The 27,534-nt window shown below is 44.4% G+C and overlaps 1 protein-coding gene across 1 annotated transcript in view; it reads right to left on the bottom strand.

Annotated features, from left to right (window-relative positions):
- Positions 1–26,809, bottom strand: part of BRINP1 (BMP/retinoic acid inducible neural specific 1) — a 49,788-nt gene extending 22,979 nt beyond the window's left edge. Inside the window, exons 1-2 of the mRNA XM_070955695.1 lie at positions 26,592–26,809; positions 2,992–3,182 (exon numbers count right to left, since the gene is read on the bottom strand). Coding sequence (XP_070811796.1) covers positions 2,992–3,182; positions 26,592–26,809 — 409 coding nt within the window. The remainder of the gene's footprint in view (positions 1–2,991; positions 3,183–26,591) is intronic.
- Positions 26,810–27,534: the final 725 nt, after the last annotated feature.

Genomic DNA, 27,534 nt, shown 5'->3' with positions numbered 1-27,534 from the left:
TAGAGGAAGATGAAGAGGAGGAGGAAGAGGAAGAGAAGGAAGGAGAAGAAGAGGAGGAGGAGGTGGAAGAAGAAGGTGAAGGTGAAGGAGAAGGAGAAGGAGAAGGAGAAGGAGAAGGAGAAGGAGAAGGAGAAGGAGAAGGAGAAGGAGAAGGAGAAGGAGGAGGATTGTGAGGCCCTTGATGCTCTCTGAGCTTGGTTGTTTTCTTGCAGCCATCTCATGACCCAACTAGGTAACATTATCAGTGCTACTAGCACTAGTACTGGTCCTCATTTCAAGCCTGCACTACAAATATTCTCTTTGGTTGGCAAAGTATCTTTTTCAGCTTAAAAGGTATACTATGGCAATTGATAGGGAGGAGCCTTCTTAATTCTTCCTCTCAACCAGACTATCTTAACTTAGCTGTCTCTTGGTTTTCTGGAATGCAGCCCCTCCCTTCTGGGAATCCAGGCCGCACTCCACCACAGCAATCTATCCGATCCCTACAAACCTCCCATTTCCATTCCTCTTTTGAAGTGATTCTCAGGGACATCGCTGGCCTGCAAAGGGACTCTGCATATACTCAGAGGCATCCTGAACCGATCTCCAGTTAGATTTTTAATTCTTTGTTCAGCTAGGTTTCTATCCTTTTCGTTTGGGGAGAAAAACCATGGCGGTGAAGTTGCACACAGCCAGAAACCAGAAAGCATAACAACGAGGCAGGAAAACAAGGATAGATGACATTTTAAATATAAAACAAAGCTGCAGAAAGTCTGATTCTTTTTTTTTTTTAAGAAATAAATAACTTTAAGAATTCCAGTCCATTTTGCTCAAACCTTTTTTCCGAATTAACACCTCAAACATTTGGTTTTATCTAGCATACATATTTATGCATATTTAGCCCTACATTCTTCACATGGCTTTGGACTATTAAATGCATGTATATGCAGAGCTGTGTATCAACATTTGCAAACTTCAGAAGTGAGAAAGCGAAAGATAAAAAGCATTTTAGGTGAGATGCTTGATTCGAAAAGCGACGAAATGCCAACAGAACAGATGCGTGCCTGAGTCCTAGTCAACACAATTTTTAAGGAAGGATTAAAAAAAAATACTTCTGTGCCTCCACTTTGGAAATGGATACCTTTGATAACTCCTAAATAACATATCAAAAAGTGCCCTGCAGGGATTTTCTCCATTTCCAGCTGAAAGTATGCATTTTTTTTTAAAGGTATTACTTTTTGCCTTAGAATAATAACATTTAAGGGTTGAACCAAAGTTGACGTGCAAAGCCAAGCTACACACTCCAAGAAATTTTTTTAAAAATCAGCAATTAATCCATCGACGAGGACAGCTAAGATCAGGGGTGGGCTTCAAAAATTTTAGCAAGGGGTTCTCTGCCCGGTTGCTGGGTGGGTGTGGCCATGGTGGGTGTGGCCTAGTCGGCCACCTGCACCAGGGCGGGGATGGATGTGTTTTTGCTCTCCCCAGACTCCGGAGGCTTTCCTTGAGCCTCCAGGAGGGCAAAGATGGCCTCCCCAGCTCTGGAGGCCCTCTGGAGGCCGGAAACAGGCCCATTTCCAGCCTTCCTGAACTTCCGGTAGGCCCATTTTTCGCCCTCCCTGAGCCTCCACGTGCGCCCTACGCTTACCTGCATCCAAAATGGGCTGTGTTGGGACTCCTGGGAGGGGAGGGGTGGGTGAGGCCAGCCAGGAGTGGGATTTGGGGGTTCTCCGAACTGCACAGAATCTTAGTTAGAGGTTCGCCCAAACCCCTAGCAGCCCACCCCTGGCTAAGATGCATTAACCTCCAGCCACATTTGAGAGCACACAAAATGCTGAACTTTGTTGTTGTTCTCGCAACCGCCCTCGATGGGTTAAAAAAACACCTCCTCCCGAATAACTTTGTGAGACTTTGTGATCTATGAACCGAAATCTGGGTTCACATTATTCCAAGGCAAAATGTATTTTCCGAAGCCGTTCAAACAGATTACGGACCCCTTTTCAATTAGCTTCTCCTGTTCAACCCTGCCCAGTCCATTTTTTAACCAGTGGTGTGCAACCAGGGAAACAAAACCAGACTTTTGAATGATGTGCTCTGGGATATATTTTTTTTAAAAAAGGGGGGCGGGGCGGGGGGGCAGATCAGGTCAGGAAACTAACAAGGTATGTTTCCAAGAAAAAGCAGTTTCATTTAGTAGAAAATGAATTAGAACTAGACAAGCCGTCACCTCTTGGGTTACTGCTTTGGAGATATCTACCATATTTTTCGGGCGTTCCTTCCCTCCCTTTCTTCTTTCTCTCCCTCCCTTTTCTCCTTCCTTCCTTCCTTCCTTCCTTCCTTCCTTCCTTCCTTCCTTCCTTCCTTCCTTCCTTCCTTCCTTCCTTCCTTCTATGGTGTGAAGCACTGTGAAGTAGCATATAAGTCTAATTGCTATTGTATTGTATGGTATGGTATGGTACAGTACTGTACTCTATTCTATTCTATTCTATTCTATTCTATTCTATTCTATTCTATTCTATTCTATTCTATTCTAATTCTAATTCTAATTCTAATTCTATTTTCTATTCTATTTTCTATTTTCTATTTTTTATTCTATTTGCTATATTCTGTGCTGTGCTGTGCTATGCTTTGCTATGCTATGCTATCCTATTGCCATGGTGGCGCAGTGGTCAGAATGCAGTATTGCAGGCAAACTCTGCCCACTGCCAGATGTTCGATCCTGATCGGCTCAAGGTTGACCCATCCTTCCATCCTTCCAATGTTATTAAAAGCAGGACCCAGATTGTTGTTGGGGGGCAAGAGGCTGACTCTGTAAAACCATTTAGAAAGGGCTGTAAAGCCCTGTGAAGCGGTTATATAAATCTAAGTGCTGTTGCTATTGCTACCATAACAGGGCAGTCATGATGTGAGGACTATCTGTATTTCTAACAGAAAGGTCAAGGTGAACCCAAGTCCAAAAGTCACCCATACATCCGAGCCCTGAAAGAAGGGGCAGAGCCCACCGTCGCTTACCTCCTAAAGTGGCAGAGATGAGGATGTGGGTGCCGTATTTTTTGATGATGGTATCGATGAACTGCTGTGTTGTAGGTCTCCTGCCCAACAGGCGTACGCTCCTCTGGAACTCAGGCATCAAGGGGACGGGGTTCCGGAGTAAATCCCTCCGTTCAATGGCAGTGTTCCTCACCTTCCAACGGGCAAACTCCCTGAGCCACGAGAAAGCAAGAGAAACGTGGGTGAAATTCTGAATCTGGGCGGGACAACGAGGAGATGGTCAGGATGGGAAATGGTGGACAAGAAGGAACGCCACGAAACGTTCCCTCCCACCCCCCGCCCCCAATATTCTGAACCCCTGAATTTCTGGGGGGTTTTTTTATGGGAAAAGATGAAAGGGAGGAGAGGATGGGAGAAGCAGAAAGGAAAAAGGAGGAGAAGGGAAGAGGTTATTTCAGCAGAAGGCCAAGATCCGACATAAATATTTATTTATTAAATTTATATTGCCGCCTATTCGCCCATGGCAACGCAAGAATATAAAAACCACATTTAAAAACTAATTTAAAAAATCGAATACATTAATGTAATAAAATCACCTCCCACCCCCCCCACCTCCCGCCCGGCGACACCCAATCACACAAGCCATTTAATGGGCTCCATCCCGGTCTGGGTTCCCCAGGCCCACTGACAGAACCAGGTCTTCAGTGCCTTCTGGAAGAGTATTAGAGTGGGGGCCGTTCTAATCTCTGGGGGGGATGATGTTCCAGAGAGAGGGAGCCACCACAGAGAAGGCTCCCTTCTTCTGGGTCCCACCAGGTGTATCTCCCTCAGGGATGGGACCCTCCCCTCTCTGATGAGTCAGGTAGATGTGACCGGCAAGAGATGGTCCCTCAGATCACCTGATCCCAAGCCATGAAGGGCTTTAAAGGTGACAACCAGCACCTTGAATTGCACCCGGAAGCAAATCGGAAACCTACGCAGCTTCCGCAGGAGAGGTGATACATGTGCATACCGGGGTCTGCACAAAACAATGTGGGCCGCTGCATTTTGCACCAACTGGAGCTTCCAGATGCTCTTCAAGGGCAGCCCCATGTATAGCGTGTTGCAATAATCAAGACGGGAAGTGACTAAAGCATGAGTGACTGTGAGTAGGGATTGCAGGTCCAGGAAAGGGAATAACTGGTGCATAACTCGCAGTTGCACAAAGACCCTCCTGGCCGCGACCGCCACCTGCTCTTTGAGCAAGTAAAAAAAAAATGCAAGTAGAAAAACAGGGACCACCTTTGGTGGGAAGAGAACAGCGTTCCGTGCGCCTTTGGCGTTGAGTTATGCCGGCCACATGACCACGGAGACGTCTTCGGACAGCGCTGGCTCTTTGGCTTTGAAACGGAGATGAGCACCGCCCCCTAGAGTCAGGAACGACTAGCACACATGTGCGAGGGGAACCTTTACCTTTAGGAACCTCCTGACTGCTTCAAGAAGATTGTCCACCTTAACAAACCTACTGAGAACATGGGGCAGTTGAAATATATATCTCTCCCGGCTTCCAAGATTTTGTAACTTAACCCCTTTTTTTTTGGCTGTCCATAAACCTAGTTAATAAGACAGTGTGAATCTAAGCTTCTGGTGTTGAGCAGCTGCTAGAGGGTTGCTACAAATGTTCTCCTCTCTTGAGGAAGGAACTGTTTCCTGTTCTTCTTTGAACGTTCGTTCCCAGAGGACTAAAATTCAAATTTATTTTATCGGAGCTTTCAAGCTTGCGTTATTCCCTGGAAGATTGTGGGAGGGGTATGTGTGTTTTATTTCCTCTTCTTCTTCTTTGCTTTTTGAGCAAACCCAACTCTCTCACCACCCCGTCATCCCACTGCCCCTATTTTGGAAAAGGGATTCCTGAGGCTATCATGCGGGCTGGGAGGTACCCGCAGAATATGGAAGGGGAGGTTGGGTGAAGGTCAGGCAGGACATCCGATCTGCACTTACTCAGCCATTTCCATCCCCTTAAAAACACACACACACACGTAGCAAATTCTTTTCCATCAAGATCAAAGGAAAAGAGCCAGAGGGGAAAAGAAGAAGAAGAAGAAGGGAAAAAATATATATAGAGAGAAAGCCATTTTGCTGTGATTCTAGTACTGAGCCACGGGGGAACGTTTGGCATCCATAAGAAAGAAAGAAAAAAAAGGGGGGGGGGAAGGAAATTGTCCTGCTTTTGAAACGGAGCAAAAGGCGATAAAGATCTATTTCACCCAAAGGCAGAGTTGATTAATGAGCACAAGGCGGAGGAAATACAGATTATTTCTTCCCCCGCCCCCCCCAAAAAAATAAATAACGGAAGGAGTCACCCGGAGGCAATCCGGATGCTTGTTAGCACTAGGCAGAATAGTGGGAAATTGCTGAGAAGGTTCAAACCACGGGGCCAGGAATCATAAGGGAGAGCTTCTGGATATAGATTGGCTTCTTTTCTTTTTTTTTATTGAAAAAGTTTTCAAATACAAGTTTTTCCCCCTTTCCCCCCCTCTTCCCTAACCCCCCCTCACCACCCATCCCCCCCTGTGACTTCTTCTTCACAACAATAAGCTAATTCATAATTAATTACATAATATTTTACCATGCCCTTACTCACTCCTCAAAGTACTGACCCTTAGCATAATATTCTTATAACTCCGCTTTTCTCCGCTTTTCGCAATAATCTACCCTTTTTCTCCTCCCCCAAACTTATAAAATATTATTATTATTACAACAACATAACCTTTAATCTTTTATATATATTAATATAACATTTCAAAGCAGCCTTCTCCAAATTTAACATTTATTCAGTTCTATCCAATTCTTCCACTCCCCAAAATATATGACTTAAAAATCCTTTTTCTTAAACTAATCAATCACTAAACTAGCCTATTTCAACCCAGTTTCCTGCAAGATTACCATACACTACAATTCTAAATATAATCCACTGCCCACTCTGCTAAAATATACATATGTCTATATATACATTCCATTTTATAAAAAGAGAAAAGACAATAACTTTAAATTTATAATTCATAAATTTATAAATCCATTTAGTATCTTCTTTGATGTCTTTCCACTAGATTGTTAAATCCATCATCCATAATAGGGTAACATTGGCTTCTTAACCATCCTCTCCAATTCAGCGTGGAAGCCACAGGGCTGGGAGGGAAAAGGGAACGAGCTTAGGAAAGCAAGAGAAAAGAATATCCCAAAGATGCTTTTTAAAATTGGATTTTGTTTTCCCTTGAAGATGTTTTTTCAGGATTAAATGTCTATGGAGATTCTCCATCATCCAGGTCATGGTTGTCCCAAAAGTGCTTTTTCAAGAGGCAACTGGGATTTTCTGTTTTTTCCTTGAAGACGTTTTGCTTCTCATCCGAGAAGCTTCTTCAGTTCTGGCGTAGGTAAATGTCTATGGAGATTCTCGGTCATCCAAGATCATGGTTGTCCCAAAGGTGCCTTTTCAAGAGGCAACTGGACTTCCTTTGAAAATGTTTTGCTCCTCATCCAAGAAGCGTCTTCAGTTCAGGTGGAGGATGGAAGTCAGTCAGAACCGAGGAAGCTTCTTGGATGAGAAGCGAAACCTCTTCAAGGAAAAACGAGAAAGTCCAATTGCCTCTTGAAAAAGCATCTTTGGGACAACTATGACCTGGATGACTGAGAATCTCCACAGACAAGAGAACAGAAAAGGCAAGTGAAAAAATTAAAGGCAAACCAAGTGGGACCTGGGAGGTAGGTAGAACGATTCAGCTTCAGCCAGGATTTTGCCACCAACAAAATCTTCTGGCACACTTTGATGTTTTTCAGTTGCCCTTTCTCCTTCTTCTGGCTTATTATTCAAGGTCTCCCGAGGGACACCATCTGCTCCGTGCCACCCACCAGCTGATCTGTCAGCTGGTGCCCTTTCTCCATAGATGCTCGCATTAACGTTTTTCTATTCCTAGCCTCACTCCTTAGCTGCTGGGTCAGCTTCTGATCTGCTGCATTGAACGTCGTCACAGCAGGGTGGGGTGGACTGGTACAAATTGGTCTACGGAAGTCACCAATAAAGGGGAACATTTGCAGCCTAGAGTTGAAATGAAGGGTCCTTGATGCTCTCTTGACTTTAGTAAGGACTCCTTACTAGCACTGATGATGTTACCTAGTTTGGGTAATGAAACATCTGCAAGAAAACAAGGAAGCTCAGAGAGCACCAAGGATCTCCTCTTCTTCCTCCTTCCTCCACTCCACAAACCCCACGCCCTCTACCACGGTTGTTGTTACTTAGTTGGGTCATGAAATGCCTGCAGGGAAACAACCAAGCTCAGAGACCATCAAGGATCCTACAGTCATTGTCCTCCTCCTCCTCCTCCTCTTTGTAACCCCCATTCTCTAATAGCACTGATGATGCTACCTAATTTGGGTAATGAAATGTCTGCAAGAAAACAACCAAGCTTGGGAAGCATCAAGGACTCCACAGTTCTCCTCCTCCTCCTCCTCCTCCTCCTCCTCCTCCTCCTCTATAGACCCCACTCCCTTCTAGCACCGATGATGTTCCCTAGTTTGGGTAATGAAACGTCTGGAAGAAAACAACCAAGCTTGGGGAGCACCAAGGACCACCCACAGTCCTTCTCCTCCTCTTCCTCCTCTCTTTTGTAACCCCTATTCCCTTCTAGCACTGTTACCTAGTCTGGGTAAGGAACCATCTGCAAGAAAACAACCAAGTTCAGAGAGCACCAACGACCTCTCTACAAAAGCCATATCATCAAGAAGGTGAGGAGGAACAAGGGCCTTTCAGGTGTTGAAGGCTGAAATATGTAATATATAACCAAGCTCAGAGAGCATCAGGAACAACCCGGAGCTACAAATATTCTCCTTTATTGATAAAAAAAAAATCAGCTCCACATCTAACGAAACATCCTGACGATGAGGCAGAGGAACCGAAGCCTCAGGAAAAGACGACTTAAGAAATCAAGTTTAAAAACCTTGACTGCAAGCTCTCTATAGTTCAACATTTGGTTGACTGTCTCATTTTTTTCCCCTTCCTTCCTTTTTCCTTCCTTCCTTTCTCACTTCTTAGCTGATGGGCATGCAACTCTATTCAGAACCACCGATAGAAGATCCTTCAAGATTCAAATGGCGGCAGACATCACCCAGACGAGAAACGCACAAGGAAGGGAAAAAACACAAACAAAACAAAACTGTTTATTTTGGAACCGGTGGCAGATTCCACACAGTTCCAAAAAAAAATCGTTCAACAGAAGCATTTGATTTCTGTTGAGTAATGGGAAGCCACCTTGTCTCTCGGAGGAGAGCAGGGGAAAGAACCCCCTGCAGCAAGATAATAAAATCAACAATAAACAAATATGTTGCCATCAACGTGCAGCTGTCTATTTTGACATCTCGAGAAGCTCAAAACCCACTTCTGCTGTGGAGACATTTCTTGAAGAGCTACGCGTTAACCGCGCACAACAAACAAGGGAAGGAAACTGGGCGAGAGATAAAACTTCAAGATGAGCTGAGATGGCGCGGGGTGTTAACAGTTGATGCTCAGGATGTAACGTCGATGCAGAGGTTTGGCTTCCGTTTTGGGCTTCAAATGCTTCTGCCAATTAAAATGTTTGGCAGGGAGGAAGAGAAGATGGAAGGGGAGGAGAAGGTAGATGATGAGGAGGACGAGGAGGAGGAGGAGAAAGAGAAGGAGAAGAAGAAGGAGAAGGAGAAAGAGAAGGAGGATGTGGGGTCCTTGGTGCTCACTGAGTTTGGTTGTTTTCTTGCAGATGTTTCATTACCCAACACCACTGTTGCTAGAAAAAGTAGTGAGGAGGAGAAGGAGAAGGAGAAGGAGAAGGAGAAGGAGAAGGAGAAGGAGAAGGAGAAGGAGAAGGAGAAGGAGAAGGAGAAGGAGAAGGAGGACTGCAGGGTCCTTGGTGCTCTCTGAGTTTGGCTGTTTTCTTGCAGATGTTTCATTACCCAACTAGGTAACATCATCAGTGCTAGAAGAAGTAGTGGAAAAGAAGGAGGAGGCAGAGGAGGGGATGATCGGGGGGTTCATCATCAATGTCAACCATAAGTATCACGATTTATCATTATTAGAATCAGAGAATCCAAGCCAAATAACAGACTTTTGGAAATGCTGACTGGGCAATAATGTTCCCACAGAGAATAGATTTGATGTGACTTTCACTGGATAGTTCCAGAAATACAGAAGGGATATCCCACCCTGTTGGCAGATTTAAGGGGCTGGGGGCCAGGTAGTCTTGCTTTTCTGTACTGATGGCTCCATCTTTCCCTGGGCAGAACCCAGCACAAAGGCAGCCTTCTTCTTCCTTTTCTCCTTCTTCCTTTTCTATTCTTCATCTCCAGACAACTCTAATAAATATTTCTCCGAGGATACGCATTCTTGTATTGCAGGCACATTTTGCCATGATGAGATTTTCTCAACAGATATTTTCAAAAGATATTCTCCCTTGGGCAGACGCTCCACCCCCATGCGCTGGGTGTATTACAGAGCCAGAATTTCCAAATAACATCTTTATTTCTCCCACCCACTTGACTCACTCCTTGTTTCTTTCCCACTGACCTTTATCTCTCTCTCTCTCTCTCTCTCTCTCCATAATAGGCGGGTCTGTTGGGATACACACTCTCACTCTCACACGACACATAAAAAAGATGGGTGGTTTAGACAGATCAGGAAGGGAGGGAAGGAGGAAGGCAAAGAGAGAGGGAAAGAAGGAAGGAAGAAAGGAAGGAAGGAAAGGGGCAGGAGGGAGGGAGGAAGGAAGGCAAAGAGAGAGGGAGGGAAGGGAGGGAGGGAGAGGGTAGGGAGGGAGAAAGAGGAGAGGGGGACAGAAAGAAGGAAGGCAGAAAAAGAGAGGGAGGAAGGGAGAAAGAAGGGAGGGAGGAAGGCAAAGAGAGAGGGAGGGAGGGAGAGGGTAGGGAGGGAGAAAGGAGGGAGGGAGGGAGACGGAAGGAAGGCAAAGAGAAGGAGGGAGGGAGATGGAAGGAAGGAAGGCAAAGAGAGGGAGAAGGGATGGAGGGAGGGAGGAAAGAAGGCAAAGAGAGAGGGAAGGAGGGAAGGAAGGAGGGAGAGGGGAGGGGGAGGGGAGGGGAGGAAAGGAGAAAGAAGGAAGAAAGGGAGGCAGGGAGAAAGAAGGAGGGAAGGAAGGAAGGCAAAGAGAGAGAGAAGGGATGAAGGAAGGAAAGAAGGAAAGAAGGAAGGAAGGAAGGAAGGAAGGAAGGAAGGAAGGAAGGAAGGAAGGAAGGAGAGAGGCACAGAGATTGGCTATTTTAAAAGAAGAGATAATATTTGACAATGATGTTACTCATAAGTAACATAGCATTGCTTGGAACAGATCCAAAACAAGCCCACCATTGACTCTTTTATCTTGACTTAATACCAAGGCATCATCTGAAATTTTACCCATAGACAAAGCATCACTTCACCAGCAGCATAACACATTTAAAGTCCTTAGCCAACGAATATTCCTACAACATTTGTTCAGATCCTGTCAGTTGGCTAAGAGAATTGCCATTCAGGACCGCATCACCACCATCCTGCTAGATGATAATGGGACGATCCATGGCAGATGGTCTTCTCCATTCTGCACCCTTGTCTCCCCGTTCCATCCTTCATCCCCTCCCCGTGTCAAATTCATCTCTCTTTCTCAGTTTTCCAAACCACTTGTTTATCTCACATGACTATGTCCGGTTTCACAAACCCTACATCGACAACGTTACACAGCCATCAATGTCTCCGCCTGGACCGAGTTGCTTCGGTCCACACCGCTTCTTTGACGTTGCTGTCTTGTTCCTCTAGTTCCCAACAGGGGTGGGCTTCAAAAATTTTAGCAAGGGGTTCTCTGCCCGGTTGCTGGTTGGGCATGGGCATGGTGGGCATGGCCTAGTCAGCCTCCTGCACCATGCCGGGGAGGCTTTTTTTTGCCCTCCCCAGGCTCCAGAGGCTTTTCTTGAGCCTCCTGGAGGGCGAAAACAGCCTCCCCAGGCTCCAGAGGCTCTGGAGGCTGGAAATGGGCCCATTTCCAGCCTTCCCAAACTTCCAGTAGGCCCATTTTTTGCCCTCCCCGAGCCTCCACACGCACCCTGCAATTACCTGCATCCAAAACAGGCCTTGTGGGGACTCCTGGGAGGGAAGGGGTGGGGTGGGCGGGCTCAGCCAGGAATGGGATTTGGGGGTTCTCCGAACCCTTGCAAACCCCCAGCAGCCCACCCCTGGTTCTGAAGCTGCACAGAATCTTAGCTAGAGGTTCTCCCGAACCCGTGCGAACCCCCAGCAGCCCACTCCTGGTTCCGAAGCTGTCAACTCGCCTATCTTGGGATCAATTCAGGGAGCAATCTTTACAGCGATTTTTTTTAAAACCTTGTCGAAGAAACCACGTCTCCATCCTTCGCAAAACTTCGAACGACGAACCTTTTCACAGCTTGCCTCTCTTGAGCTGTTAGAACGAGTGAAATTCCACTCGTACTGCCGCTGAACTTTGAAATGCAGTTAGGAGCTCTTAATTCATGCGTTTTTCATCGGGTCTAGAAATATCAGTGTGCTATGATCCTATCCGCTCAGCTTCCAATCCTCTAAAGATTCGCCCAACCGCCATGAATAACTCCCTTGCAATGATCACACTTTCCGTCAACATTTGATGGCAAAAACTGGTGACTCAGAGCGAAGTTCCATGAAGCAAAACATATGGGGAAACCAACTTTGAGCCCTGCCAAAAATGACACATAGCTTCCAAGTGTGAATGGACCACCTCTAAGAGTAGCATCCATCATTTGGAGGAAGGGGAGAGTAATTTAATCTTAATATTTACGCCGTTGTGAAACATGCACTCTGCGAAGGGGTAATCCTCAAGGCAATTTACGGCTGCCAACAGTGGAAACATTAAGAGACCAGTCACCCAATAATATTCTTGATTGGCAGAAAATTGGTCAGCGTAAATCTACCCACGCCTCCCAAAAAAATATCAATTATCAAATGAGGTTTGGCTGAACTTTGGGAGCTAAACAGAAAGCAAAGTAGAAGATCCCAAATAGTTCCAAGGGGTTAAGATATGTTTTAATTTTTTAAAAAAATCTGGATTGCTTTGAGAAACTCAATTCCATGAAAAATTGCACGATAGAAACCCCCAATTATTAAGAGCTGATGTCAACCTTATTTTGTCTTCTTTTTCCGTCTTCATTCCTCCTCCTCCTCCTTCCCCCTTCCAGGCCTGATGAAGTTATCTAGCTGGGTCATGAAATGTCTGCCAAGTATCAACCAAGGTCAAAGAGCACCAAGGACCCTAGAGTCCATCCTCCTCCTCCTCCTCCCTCTCCTCCTCCTCCTCCTCCTCCACCTTCTCCCTCCTCTTTCTCCTCCTCCCCCCCTTCCAGCACTGATGAAGTTACCCAGTTGGGTCATGAAATGTCTGCCAAGTACCAACCAAGCTCAAAGAGCACCAAGGACCCTAGAATCCATCCATCCATCCTCCTCCTCCTCCTCCTCCTCCTCCTCCTCCTCCTCCTCCTCCTCCTCTTCTTCCTCCTCCCCCTGCCAAGTAGCAACCAAGCTCAAAGACCACCAAGGACCCTGGAATCCATCCTCCTCTTCCCCCTCCTCCTCCCTCCCCCCTTCCACCTGTATACACACACACACACACACACACACACACACACACACACACACATGGCAGATACTGGAACTTTAATTACTTGAAAGTTCTTTACTTTCATTACTTGAAAGTTCTTTCAGGCCGAAGTGCAGAGGATAAACATCTTAAGTAAAAATCAAGAGAACTGTAATTGATTTCACCTTTCTGGTGGTGCCTTCCTGTCTGCTGCAGATCCGTCTGCTGGGAAAGGCCTGTCTCCAAGAATAACCATTATAGCAGCCTTTCCCAAAATGGGGCCTGCGGTTAGAGCTGCTCTAGAGCAATATTCGTCTTCAGGCATCCAAGCTAAGTTGGTAGAGTTTTTTGGACAACCCTAAGCGGGAACACCAAAACTAGAGAAAAATGCCACTGGGCTAAAATTTCGTTAGGAGACAGTACAGATAATCCTCGATTTACGACCACAATTGAGCCCAAGATTTCCATTGCTAAACGAGACGATTGTTAAGTGTAGCTTGGCCCCCTTTTTCCACCTTTCTTGCCCCCCGTTGTTTACTGCAGTTGCTAAGTGAACAATTAAACGAATCCGGGTTTCCCATCGACTTTGCTTGTCAGGAGGTCACAAAAGGGGATGACGTGACCCAGGGACACTGCAACCGACATAAGTTCATGCCAGTTTCCTTGCGTCCAAATTTGCATCACGTGATCATGGAGATGCTGCAACCGTTGCGAGCATGAAAAATGGTCCTAACTATGCCGGGGGAGGCGAGATGAGGAGTGACGGAGTGGGGTGGGGTGGGACGGGCAGGCGGGGCGAGCAGCGAGCGGACAGGGCAGGGGCGGGGCCAGCCAGAGGTGGTATTTGCCGGTTCTCTGAACGAAAAAAATCGAACTTAAAATTTCTGCTAACGATTTGCTCGAATCGGCCCGAACCAGCTGAATCTGGTCCTAAATCACTTTTTCCATTGTAACTTTGAATGGTGGTGTTAAGTTGAGAACTACCTATAAGGAGCAAACTGTTTTGAATTAAGGAGAGCATCTTCTTCTCCTTCATTCAAGCAAATCTTAGAGGCACCAGCTACTCCCTACTGTAGACCTCCTAGGCCTAAGTTATCCAATGAATATACAACAGCAATTTCCAGAAAGAAGGCAAGGGATTTGCCTTCAGCAGCTTTGTTTGATGTCATGACTCAAATCATTCCTATTTTTTTTCCCCCTAATGGTTCTCTCTGTCGGTTCAACTCTTCTCTCGGCTTTTCCCCCTCGAGGACACTTCAAGTTCTCCCCACTCGCATATTCTCGGCAAGATTAGAAAATCCATGCTATTCTTATCGGGTCGAGATAGGAAGTTGTGCAGGAAAGTAAATCTTCATATCTCTCATTAGGAGCCTGAATTAATTATCTTGACAAACCTCCTTTGCATATTGAGGATGTTTTTAAGGCAATCAAGTATATCAGTGGTATCAGTTGAATAACCACGTGAGACTTAAGTTAACCTTCCCAGAAAATGTTCCAAATGTGAAACATCGTCAAGGAAAAACAAAGAAAGTCCAATCAGAACTGACGAAGCTTCTTGGATGAGAAGTGAAACATCTTCAAGGAAAAACAAAGGAAGTCCAGTCAGAACTGAAGAAGCTGCTTGGATCAGAAGCAAAACGTCTTCAAGGAAAAAGGTTCAACCTTTTCTGAACCAGACTCAAGGTTGACTCAGCCTTCCATCTTTTCGAGATAGATAAAATGAGGACCCAGATTGTGGGGGCAATAAGCTGACTTTGTATATAAAAGAACACCGCTTAGGGTGGGGTCAAAAGCCCTACTAAGCAGGTATATACAAAAGTATGAAGGCTATTGCTTAACTCATTGTAAGCCGCCCTAAGTCTCCGGAGAAGGGCGGCATATAAATCGAACCAATAAATAAATTGAACCAATAAATAAATAATAAATAAAAACAAAGAAAGTCCAGTCAGAACTGAAGAAGCTTCTTGGATGAGAAGTGAAATATTTTCAAGGAAAAAAGCACCTTGGGTGCAGGGGAAGGGACTTGGACTTTCCTTTGGGTGGGGAAAACCCAATATGACATTTCTAATAAAATGAAACTTTGAGGAACTTCAAGCCTCGGAATCTTCTTTCATTGGGGGTGTTACTTGGAACCCTGACATTAACCTGAATCTCCTTTTAAAAAAGTCAGCCAGTTCCCCAAATACCAGGATGCTGTCCAGGGTCCTGAACCCAGAACGTCAACCCAAAGACTCAGGGAAGATGGAGGAGGACAAGAAAGCCATGGAGGGAACCACAGGAGCTGGCTCGGCGATCCATGTCAAGACCATCTACTCCCCTTCCCGAGCCATGATGGAAGCTGAAACGGCTGCAAAAAGAGAATGCCAGCTGGGTGCCTGGCCCAAAGAACCGGCACCTGAGTAAAGACACCCATGCCTTGTGAGCAAATGAACTGACGATGGAGAATTGAGACCTACAAGCAACTAAAATCCAGTTCGCATCGAGCATCAGTGCTACAACGTACCAACAGGCTATTCTGTTCTTCCATATGATCTTCCTGCTCTCGAGATTTCAACCATGCTGCTCTTGTCTTGTTTGGACCATCCCCACCCTACCTCCTGATGATGCCCTTTGTCTCCTTACTTCCCACAATGCAGTTAACATGAAAGAACCATCTCTGATTCCTTCCTAGTGATGTATTATGCAAGAAGAATCCAGCGAGGTGTTTCTCTGGAACTTCAGAGGACCTGAAATTCATTGCTAGTGTGATGAAACCTACTGGCATAGCCAGAAGGAGTGTGCCAACTTCCAAAGCATCCCTGGCCTGCTCTCGAGTTGCCATAGGTAAGGGGGACGGGAGAACAAACTTTGCAGCTGCGGCAAGGCAGTGTGGCAGTCAAAACGAAAGCACATTCCAGCCATATCTCTGTCAAGGCTATCTCCGCAGTAACCCAGAGTGGCTGAAGGGGAGTGATCTCTACAACCCGAGTGTCTTCTGACACACTGTAGTGCGAAACTGTAGAGTGGAGCAATTAGTGAGGATGACACTAAGGTGATTTCACCAATGGAGAAGAACAATATGGAAAGTGTCTCTAGAAAAAAAAAAAGCACCGGGTGTCATACTTCACACATTATCATCATTGTCTTTTAATGACCCCCATAATCCTTTGCAGGGTGGAGAATCTGGGCAACTGAATGGAGCTGAGGGTTTACTGGCCGGATGCCCTTCCTGACGCCAATACAGAGTTATGTTCAGCAGATATATTCTCATCATGCCCAGAGAAAGAAATATCTGCCTCTACCTAGGATCGAACTCACAACCTCCTGATTGTGAGGCGAGAGCTCCACCTCTAAGCCACCGCACCCTTCCATACTTCACACACTATGCAAGGATCTAATCAACATGCATTGCTTGTATGAATATTTTTTTTTTTTTTTTTAATTTGATTTATATGCCGCCCTTCTCCGGAGACTCAGGGCGGCTTATAGTGCGTTAAGCAATAGCCTTCATCCTTTTGTATATTTATACAAAGTCAGCTTATTGCCCCCACAATCCGGGTCCTCATTTTACCTACCTTAGAAAGGATGGAAGGCTGAGTCAACCTTGAGCCTGGCGAGATTCGAACTTACAGTAATTGCAGACAGCTGGTGTTAATCACAATGCTTTTAGTCTGCTGAGCCACCAGGCCCTATATTGAAGAGTACTCTCCTTTTGTATCTTCCAAGAAGGCCTTGGAGAGAAACGTGGGCTCCAAATACCTTCCGCTAGGCAAAAAGTTGATGGGAGAGAACCAATGCGTGCATTTTTGGCACATGAGCTTACTCTATTTTTTATTATTATTATTATTTCAAAAAAAAAATTAAAAAATAGTCATCAAGCTGCAAAGGACGTGTTCTGTGAGGTCCTTGGCGCTGTCTAAGCTTGATGGTTTTCTCGCCGACGTTTCATGACCCAACTATGTAACAACTTCAGTGCTAGAAGAGTGGGGGTTTGAAGGGTGATGGTGGTGGAGGAGGAGGAGGAAGAGGAAGAGGAAGAGGAAGAGGAGGAGGAGGACTGTGGGCTCTATGGTGCTCTCTGAGCTTGGTGGTTTTCTTGCACACGTTTCATGACCCAACTAGGTAACATCATCGGTGCTAGAAGGGAGTGGGATTTGTGGAGGTGGGGAGGAGGAGGACTGTGGGGTCCTTGGTGCATTCTGAGCTTGGTTGTTTTCTTGCAAACATTTCATGACCCAACTAGGTAACATCATCAGTGTTCAAATGGAAGTGTTCATCAGTAACTGTGGGTTGCCCAGAGTTGCTGGGAGTCAGTCCATTAGCAAATTTAATAAATTAATTTAATTTTTTTCGGGGGGAGGCAGAAACCTATTTGAGCCTGAATGAGAAGCTCTTGATCTGTTCCTGTAGGGTTGCTCCTGTAGGTATTAATTACATTTATAAGCGACCACCATAAAATCTCTCTTCTCCATATCCAGTGGACTCTCCCATTAAATCACCCAGCTAAGCATGGCCATTTATTGACGTGCAAAGCCTGTAAATTAATGTGCGAACATCCCACACAACAATGGGAAATAAATGCAGCCATTTTCACATGACACCATGATTTTTTTTCCCCTCTGAATTAAGTAAATATCTTCTAGCAGCTCTTTTTCTAAAAAAAAAAAATGTCTTGATTCTTTCTATTTTGGGAGGAGAGAGAGGTTATGTGCCATGAAATGGCTTTAAAAAAAAAAAAATCCTGTGAAATAAGTAATTTTAAACCATAAAAGGAAGGGGGGGGATGTCTCTCTGTACCCTTTCATTATAATTATAATTAAATCAGCCTTAACTGTTATTTAGTCAGCCAATTATGACTTAGGGGAGAAAGGCTGTTTTCTAAGACAGAGACAAAATTCTGACCCTGTACATTTTTCCCAGAAATCCTATTCTATTGGTTTTTGATTTTGCTTTATTATAAGTTCTTCCCTAATGGAGAGACTAAATGGATTTAGCATATCGTACTAAGCCATAGTTTATTTAATCCAGTTTTACTGAAGAGCCCACGGTTCACGAGGCACACACAGAATAGCCTCGCCTGGCTTCTGATGCTTTCTTTCTTTCTTTCTTTCTTTCTTTCTTTCTTTCTTTCTTTCTTTCTTTCTTTCTTTCTTTCTTTCTTTCTTTCCTTCCTTCCTTCCTTCCTTCCTTCCTTCCTTCCTTCCTTCCTTCTTTCCTTTCCTTCCTTCCTCCTCCTCCTCCTCCTCCTCCTCCTCCTCCTCCTCCTCCTATTATTATTATTATTATTATTATTATTATTATTATTATTATTATTATTATCTCTTTTATTCATTAAACATGAAACTCAGTCAACTGAACATTTAAAAATGTGTCACAAATACCATTGACCGGTGCTAATGGTTGACACGGGTTGCTGCCAGCATCCTAGGGATCAACCAAGTACCTTCTTAAAATATATGATTATTTAAATATTAAATGTATTAATATATATTACCCTGTTTCTCCAAAAATAAGACCCAACCGGAAAATAAGTCCTAGCATGATTTTTCAGGATGCTCTTAATATAAGCCCTACCCCCCAAAATAAGCCCCAGTTAAGATCGTCAGCCAGATGGATGCATTTAGTACTATATTTCCCCCAAAATAAGACCCTGCCAAAGAGGTTGTAGAAAAAAATGCTTTTAAAAGTAAAAAAATAAAAGTTGGCCATGCCCACCCAATCACATTATCCCCCCCCCCCACCAAGCCACGTCCACAGGACCAGTAGTAACAAATTTTACATTTCACCACTGTTACAATGCAATATCTCAGGATAACTCTGCTGACTGCCAGCAGAGGTTGACTCAATCTTCCATTCTTCTGAGGTCAGTAAAACGAGGATCCCAAACTGTTGGGGGCAATATGCTGACACTCCACCAAACCACTTAGAGAGGGCCGTAAAGCAATGTGAAGCAGTATATAAGTCTTTAACAAGCCATTTCATGGCACATAACCTCTCTCTAAGAGCTATTGATAACTAAAATTATTATTATGTGTGGATTAGATTCACAGTCTAAGACTGCTGGAAACTTAATAATTCAGCTCCTAACCAAGGACCCGGCCAAGGACTATTAAAGTTGCTGGGATTGAGTAACGAAAAGAAGGACTGGGGGAGACATGATAGCAGTCTTCCAATATCTCAGGGGCTGCCCCAAAGAAGAGGGAGTCAAGCTATTGTCCAAAGCACCTGAGGGCAGGACAAGAAGCGATGGATGGAAGCTGGTCAAGGAGAGAAGCAACCTAGAACTAAGGAGAAATTTCCTGACAGTGAGAACAATTAATCAGTGGAACAATTTGCCTCCAGAAGTTGTGAATGCTCCAACACTGGAAGTTTTTAAGAAGATGTTGGACAACAATTTGTTTGAAATGGTGTAGGGTTTCCTGCCTAAGCAGGGGGTTGGACTAGAAGACCTCCAAGGTCCCTTCCAACTCTTTGTTATTCTACTTCTAAAAATATAAATATCCTTATTATAATAATATAGATATCATTCTGTCCCAGTTCCTTGGGAAGGACTCTGGAGGTGGACCCAAACCTCCAGATCCATCTAAACATTTGGCCGACTGTGCAATTATTATTTTTATTTTAGAATTGGCAAATGTGAACAGCCAGTCAGACTATCTCAATCCGACGAGGGAGAAAAAAAACAGTCTTAAGTGAAAAGAACAGCCACTTCCTTTGAGGCTTTCAGCAATAAAGACAACGATAAAAACATCCCCAGCAGAAATTTGAAAGTAATTCTAAAGCACCTTGAGAATAAGCTTTTTTTAAAAAAAAAAGAAGAAGAAGAAAAAAAGACTTTTTCTCAGGGGAGGAAAAAAAAAAACTTGGGAGACACGCAAGGCAAATTTCAGCGTAGCATCACTAAACTCAACAATATACCGCACTATACCTCTGAGCCTTTCGGGAAACATCTTTTCCGTTTGAAAGTAATTTGAAAAGCGCACTTTCTTCTTTCTTCAGAATGAAGGAAAGTGCTGGAAGGAAGGTGGGAAGGAGAGGTTGTATAGCGACAACTGAATGTAGAAACCAAGAAGAAAAGGGACTCGCCAAACCATAAGGAAACAAAATACTTTTTCCTCAGTGCGATCAGAAGGAAAATTCGGTTCCAACTTCAAAGATTGCGAAGGTATCAAGTCTACCAAGGAAAGCCAAGTGAAGGCTTGGCCTCAGTTGCAGGAGGGCCTATCTCCAATTTACAGCTTATTTTGACACCATTGTGTGGTTGTCGAGTGAAGAAGGGCTATATAGTTTTTAGAGTATGTCTAGTCTAAGGAAGAGAAGGATAACGGGGGACAACGACGACATGATAACGGTGTTTCAATATTTAAGGGACGGTCACAGAGAAGATGGGGTCTACATCCACCTATTCTCCAAAGCACCTGAGGGCAGGAGAAGTGACGAATGGAAACAAAGCAAGGAGAGAAGCAACCTGGAACGAAGGAGAAACTTCCTAACAGTGAGAACAATTAACCAGTGGAACGACTTGCCTCCAGAAGTTGTAAGTGCTCCATCGTCACTGAAGGTTTTTAAGAAGGGATTGGGCAGCTGTTTGTGTGAAATGGTATAGGGCAGGGGTCGGCAACCTTAAACACTCAAAGAGCCACAAAGGTCCTAACTGGAAGCCCCCTGTTCAATTCTGGAGCCGACCAGAAGTCCAGTTCCCCCATCATAGTCTCCTCTCCTAGCACGGCGTCCTTTTTCCTCTGCTGACCGGAAGTCCCGTTCCCCCACCATAGAGTCTCTTCCTAGCACAGCATCCTTTTTCCTCTACCTGTCCTAACCGAAAGCCCTATCAATCGTGGAGCCGATCGGCAACACGGAGCCGCAGCAGAGGAATGAAAGAGCCACATTCGGCTCCAGAGCCACGGGTTGCTGACCCCTGCTATAGGGTTTCCTGCTGAAGCAGGGGGTTGGACTAGAAGATCTCTGAACTCCCTTCCAGCCCTATGATTCTATGTTATATGTACTAAGATAGAGAGATAGAGAGATAGATAGATAGATGAGAGAGAGAGAGAGAGAGAGAGAGAGAGAGAGAGAGAGAGAGAGAGAGATGATAGATGATAGATGATAGATAGATAGATAGATAGATAGATAGATAGATAGATAGAGATAGATAGATAGATAGATAGATAGATAGATAGATAGATAGATAGATAGAGATAGTGATAGTGAGAGAGAGGGAGAGAGAGAGAGAGAGAGAGAGAAAGAGAGATAAATGAGATGGTGAGGATTTGGACTATCTTAAGCTATCATGAGGAAATGACAGAGAAAGCTGGAAAGATTTTGAATTGTGTCTGCTTTTCATTACAATCTTAGTTAGCCTGGAGGAGTGGACTACCAAAGGTTCCACGGAAAGCTCTCTAGAAGGTTTTCGGATCTCAAGAGGAGCCTGAGTGGCGTAGGAGGCTAATGCCTCCTACTAAGACAGCATTTCACATCCAGCTGCCTGCAATTACTGCGAGTTCAATTCTCCCCAGGCTCAAGGTCGACTCAGCCTTCCATCCTTTCTAAGGTGGGTAAAATGAGGACCCAGTTTGTGGGGGCAATAAGCTGACTTTGTATAAAATATACAAAAGTATGAAGGCTATTGCTTAACGCATTGTAAGCCGCCCTCAGTCTCCAGAGAAGGGCGGCATATAGAAATAAATAAATAAATAAATAAATAAATAAATAAATAAATAAATAAGCAAACCAAATTTGTCTCCAGATGTAAACAACCATTTAAAATCTAGATTTAAAACCGAACCCCTTTTCCATGACCGTCGACGAGGGAAACACCCTGACGTTCCCAAGACAGTTAGTGAACAAGCCAGTGGACTTTCCATGTCAAGAAGAGAAGCTGTCAACTCACCCCAAAGCTGAGAAGATGTTGATCATCCAAAACATGTTATGACATCTTCTACAGAATAGAAATAGAATAACAGAGTTGGAAGGGACCGTGGAGGTCTTCTAGTCCAACCCCCTGCTTAGGCAGGAAACCCTACACCACTTCAGACAAATGGTCATCCAACATCTTCTTAAAAGCTTCCGGTGTTGGAACATTCACAACTTCTGGAGGCAGAAGTTGTGAATGCTCCATACAATTTGACAACCTCCTCAGAGGTTGGTCCCCTTCTTAGCATTGGCCATAAACATTTCCCATTCACTAGGAATTTGAAAATTGTGTCATTTCTTGGGATATCGCGCAAGGTAGTCTATTCGCTGTGATACCCTCTCATAATAGAATGAGAAACACACCTAAAGATCAACAAAAAAATACCTTGTGAAAACATTAACAGCGGAGAAGAAAAGAGAGGGGAAATAGAGAGGGGAACAGGGGAAGGAGAGAAGGAGAAAGGGAAGGAGAGAAGAAGGAAGGCGGGGAGGAGAGAGAAGGAGAGGGGAGGAGAGAAGAGAGGGAGGAGGAAGAAGAGAAAAGGAAAGGAATGTTGTAAAAATGCGTGAAATATGGTGTACAGGAGAAAACGGACAATTTCATGTTTGTTTGTTTTTCTTGAGGGTTATACTATTGAAACTATAATGGAAGATAATATGGATGCTAAAGCACATCAGTTTAGATGTTACTCTGGTGGGTTTTCAAATTTTTTTACTACCGGTTCTGTGGGTGTGGCTTGGTGGGCGTGGCAGGGGAAGGATACCATAAAATCTCCATTCCCACCCCACTCCAGGGGAAGGATACCATAAAATCTCCATTCCCACCCCACTCCAAGGGGAAGGATACCATAAAATCTCCATTCCCACCCCACTCCAGGGGGAAGGATACCGTAAAATCTCCATTCCCACCCCACTCCAGGGGAAGGTTACTGCAAAATCCCCATTTCTTCCCGATCAGCTGGGACTTGGGAGGCAGAGAATAGATGGGGGGGTGGGGCCAGTCAGAATTTTTACTACCGGTTCTCTGAACTACTCAAAATTTTCGCTACCGGTTCTCCATAACTGGTCAGAACCTGATGAAACCCACCTCTGATGTTATTGCATGCTAGTTATTATTTATATGAAAATTAAAATTTTGTGTAAAAGGTAGGAGTAAATAATATGAAATAAGGAAAATGGAATGTAATAATTAGGAATGTGTTTATATGTATTGAAATGCATGCTATTCAAACATCGCGCCATTCACACAATGATAGGTATCAATTTAAAAATAATAATAATAATAATAAAAACTTGATTAAAAAAAACCATTAACACCCTAAAATGTAGTAAGATGATAGCAGAGTGATACAATGCTTGGCTTTAAGGGCAATCCGCCCATATTGAATTTACAGCATAAGGATAATTCAACCTCCCGTGTCCTTAGGTCAAATCACCGGATCGATTTGCTACATCAGATCCAATCAGGGGCCTTCAAAATCAATTTGAAGATCTGAAGGACTTCTTGCACATGCTTTTATCCAATCAAATCAATGCGTCCTGGCAGCTTGAATGGACTGTTCAAATCAATTTGTCAAGCTGAAATCTAATCTCCGTGGAGCCACACACCCATATAACATCCGAAAGATCAAATCAGTCAAATCAGGAGTAGATAGAATTACCTTCCTGAAATCCTATCTTGGATTTCCAGAAACTCCAAAACGCTTCCATGCAGGAAGAAGATCAGTCTTACGGATCATTGTAACTATGTGTCTGAGGTCTTCTTGTCCAACTGTCTGATCACCCAGGAGAGGTTAGACCATTTCAGACAAATGGCTGTCCAGTCTCTTCTTGAAAGCCTCCAGTGATGAATTTCTGAAGACAAGCTATTCCACTGATGGATTATCCTCACTGTCAGGAAATTCCTCCTTCGTTCTAGGTTCCTTCTCTCCTTGACCAGCTTCCATCCATCGCTTCTTGTCCTGCCCTCAGGTGCTTTGGAGAATAGCTTGACTCCCTCTTCTTTGGGGCAGCCCCTGAGATATTGGAAGACTGCTATTATGTCTCCCCTAGTCCTTCTATCTGCTATCATGTCTCCCCAGGGGTCAGCAACCTGTGGCTCTGGAGCCGCATGTGGCTCTTTCACCCCTCTGCTGCAGCTCCCTGTCACTCAAAATATGCATCACAACCACCAATGTGCGACACCCGCCCAGCACGCAATTTATTGAGCTTTTCAACCTCTGATTGGCCAACCATGGATAAATCCAAGAAAAGAAAAGTTTCAGAAGAAAACAGAACGTTTAATTCAATTACATACTGTATGCTAGTTTTGCGGCTGCTCAAGGAATAGTCGGGCACGGGAAGGGCTTTGTGGCTCCCGGTGTTTTCTTTTCGGTGGGAAACGGGTCCAAATGGCTCTTTGAGTGTTTAAGGTCGCAGACCCCTGAACTAGCCATACCCAGTTCCTGCAAGCGTTCTTCATATGTTTGAGCTTCCAGTCCCCTAATCCTCTTTGTTCTCTTCTCTGCACTCTTTCTAGAGTCTCCACATCTTTTTTACATCATGGCGACCAAAACAGGATCCAGGATTCCAAGTGTGGCCTTACCAAGGTATTATAAATATTAAAGTATTATAATTAGGTATTATAACAATTAAAACCCTGGACCACACGTTTTCTGAATAGTTCTTATCCCATAGTTATAATTGCACTCAACAATGAACTAAAGAGCCACCATCAGTGAGCTGTTGGACAATATTACTTGGTCTGTTGTGTGGATGTTTGGGTGATTTAGAGGTGGAGAATTGTGGTGGGTGGGAATGTGTTTGGGGATTGTTATGTGTGTTGGACCTGGTCTTTGGGTGTTAAGTGAATTTCGTTGTATGGGTATATTGTGTATACACGTACAACAGTGGTGAAATGTAAAATGTACTGGTTCTGTGGGCGTGGCTTGGTGGGGAGGGGATAATGTGACTGGGTGGGTGTGGCCAACTTTTTTTTTTTTTTTTTACTTTTAAAAGCAATTTTTCTACAACCTTAAGAGGTTGCAGAAAAAAATGCTTTTAAAAGCCTCTGACAATCAGGCAACTCATCTAGGATCATCAGAGGCTTTTAAAGGCATTTTTTTTCTACAACCTCTTTAGCCGAAGAGGTTGTAGAAAAAATGCTTTTAAAAGCCTCTGACGATCCCAGCTAAGCCGTGCGATCATCAGAGGCTTTTATTTTTAAAAGCATTTTTTCAGCCGAAGAGGTTGGAGAAAAAAATGCTTTTAAAAGTAAAAAAAAAAAAAAAAAAGCCTTTGATGATCGCGCTGGGCATGAAAGGGGCAGGGAAATTTGCTACCGGATCTCTGAACCACCCTCCGCCATCGCTACCAGATCAGGAGATTGGGTCCGAACCGGGAGCATTTCACCCCCGACATACAATGACAATAAAGTTATTATTTACTATTCATTAAACATGAAACTCAGTCAACTGAACATTCAAAAAATGTGTCACAAATACCATTGACTGGTGCTAATGGTTGATACGGGTTGCTGCCAGCGTCCTAGGTATCAACCAATATTATTATTATTATTATTATTATTATTATTATTATTATTATTATTATTATTATTATTACTACTACTATTATTTCACGTGATCTTGATTCTGTCCCTCTGTTTATGCAGCCTGGGATTCTGTAACTAAAGTTGCTTAATGTGGAAGATGAGAACTAACAACATTCTGAATCTCGGAATTTGTTTTGAATACTAGAACACAAAACCCAATTCACAGTCTCTTCCAACCCTCAAAATTAACTTCTAATTACCTCTTATTGCTCTTCTTTCAGCAATACGGCACATGTGGGTGCATAAAAGAGACGGGTTTTATTGCTGCATTAGCGAAACAAGGAGCTCAGAAATCCTTGCCAATCTTCTGCAAATCAGGCAGTTATACCTTCTTCTTATTTTTTTCTTTTTTGAGCCGCGCACCATAACAAGTCTGCCATAACAAGTCCTCGTCAATCTTGTGATGTAGAGCAGAGATACCCAACCCCATGGTTGCAGCCTGTATGAAACTGGGCCTAATAAATGACGAGCAAGCACAAATGCGTGCAAACCTCCCCTTGCACAAGTGGTGGGCCTTTCCCCTCGCACAGCAAGCTTCACTCACGCGAGCAGAACGCACTTGGGCTCACGCATGAAGTTTCACTAGCGCGAGGGGAGGGCATTCCCACAAGCATTCTCTCTCGTTTAGTTTAGTTTATTGTCATGGCACCTCGTACAACGAAATTAAATGCCACCTTCAGGGTTCATTATAACTATCAAAATGAAACACAAAGACACATTCTTCACATTCTATACAACTGAATTGAAAACCCCTGATACTGCATTACTATTGCATTAATACAGTTGAATTCAATATAGTTACTGCCCTGAGATAGAAGCTGTTTTTCAGCCTATTTGTCCTTGTTTTTATGATCCGGTACCGTCTGCCAGATGGTAATAGTTCAAAAAAAAAAAAAAGGGGGGGGTGACCAGGATGAGATGGATTTTTAAGAATGTTTTGAATTTTCTAAAGGCAGCGGGACAGTGGTGGGTTTCAACATTTTTACTACCGGTTCTGTGGGTGTGGCTTGGTGGGCGTGTAAAATCTCCATTCTCACCCCACTCCAGGGGAAGGTTGCTGCAAAATCACCATTTCCTCCCAATCAGCTGGGACTTGGGAGGCAGAGAATAAATGAGGGGTGGTGCCAGTCAGAATTTTTACTACTGGTTCTCCAAACTACTCAAAATTTCCGCTACTGGTTCTCCAGTACATAGTTGATGTGACCTAATTTGGTAAAGAAACATCTGCAAGAAAACTACTAAGCTCAGAGAGCATCAAGGAACCCATAGTCCTTTTCATTTCATTCTCCTTCACTCTGCAAACCCTACTCCCTTCAAGCACTGATGATGCGACCTTGTTTGGTAATGAAACGTCTGCAAGAAAATGACCAAGCTCAGAGAGCACCAAGGACCCCATTGTATATTGTACCTAAGCAGATAAGAATGGTTTGCGCCCTTTATTCCAAAGCATCAGACCGCCAGCATCAGATTCCACTGGGCGATAACATCCCCAGATCTTGCGAGTACGATTACATCATCGTTCCTCCTACCTGTATATTTTATACCGGGTTGTAAATCCCTGACGATGTCTTTCCACAAAGGATAAGTAGCTCCGCGAATGGTGGAACGGCCCCCTGTCTGAAATAAGCCAATCAAATTCCTTGGAGACATGTTGGTTGGTCACGGCAGGCTCCTGGTGGGAAGGGTGGACAGTGAGATGGTCCCATATAAAGAGGAAGTACAGGAACTCAGTAACCCTCCAGCTCATGCTTTTCTGTCTGCCTTTTCCCTCTCATTCTTGCGCCATTCCGTGGACTCCTGCAGAGGAAGAGAAAGAAAGAGAGAAAGGGTGAATTCAGCTTCCCCATGGACTACAAAAGGTGATGTCATGCTCCTGTCAAAATCTGAATCTGTGGGGGAAGATGAGCTGGAACAAGAGCCGACAGAGATCAAGAGGGTGGCTCCTGTTCTTGTCCGCCACCGGCCTGCAGAGCTGGCAGCAGAGTCGGACAGTGAGGAGGCTGGGGAGGAACATGGGCCAGTCCTGGAACCATCTGGGGAAGGCTCAGACAAGGGCTCTGCATTGGAGGCAGAGTGGGGCCAGGGCCACCGGAGAGTTTTGTGCTGACTCCGGAGCCTCCAGTGTCTGACGTCAGCGAGGCAGAGGAACAGGAGGAGCCTGTTCCCAGTGCGCGCATGCACAGAGCTGCCAGAAGGCAAGAACAGTTAAGACAAAAGGGGTGACTCGGGAGTAAGGCTTGGAGATGATTGGCCCCTCCCATGAGACATAAAAGTGGAGCAAAGGGACATGAGCCTTTGCAGGAAGCAACTTTGTTTGTTCTGGTCGGTTTAAACTCTGAAGCTCCGTTTTGACTTTGTGCTCCATTTGGCCTTGCAAAGCTAATTAACAATTAGGTATTTGGCAGCGTTTCAAGGGAGATAAAGGTGGGTGCTTATCAGCCTTATCCTGAAAGACTGTGGCAGACTTCTGTC

Source organism: Pituophis catenifer, unplaced genomic scaffold (assembly GCF_029215685.1).
Source record: "Pituophis catenifer annectens isolate HBS135680 unplaced genomic scaffold, rPitCat1.0.hap2 SCAF_17, whole genome shotgun sequence".
Taxonomy (NCBI): Eukaryota; Metazoa; Chordata; class Lepidosauria; order Squamata; family Colubridae; genus Pituophis; species Pituophis catenifer.
Note: the sequence above shows the minus strand (reverse complement) of the source record. Positions and strands in the feature narration are given on the sequence as shown.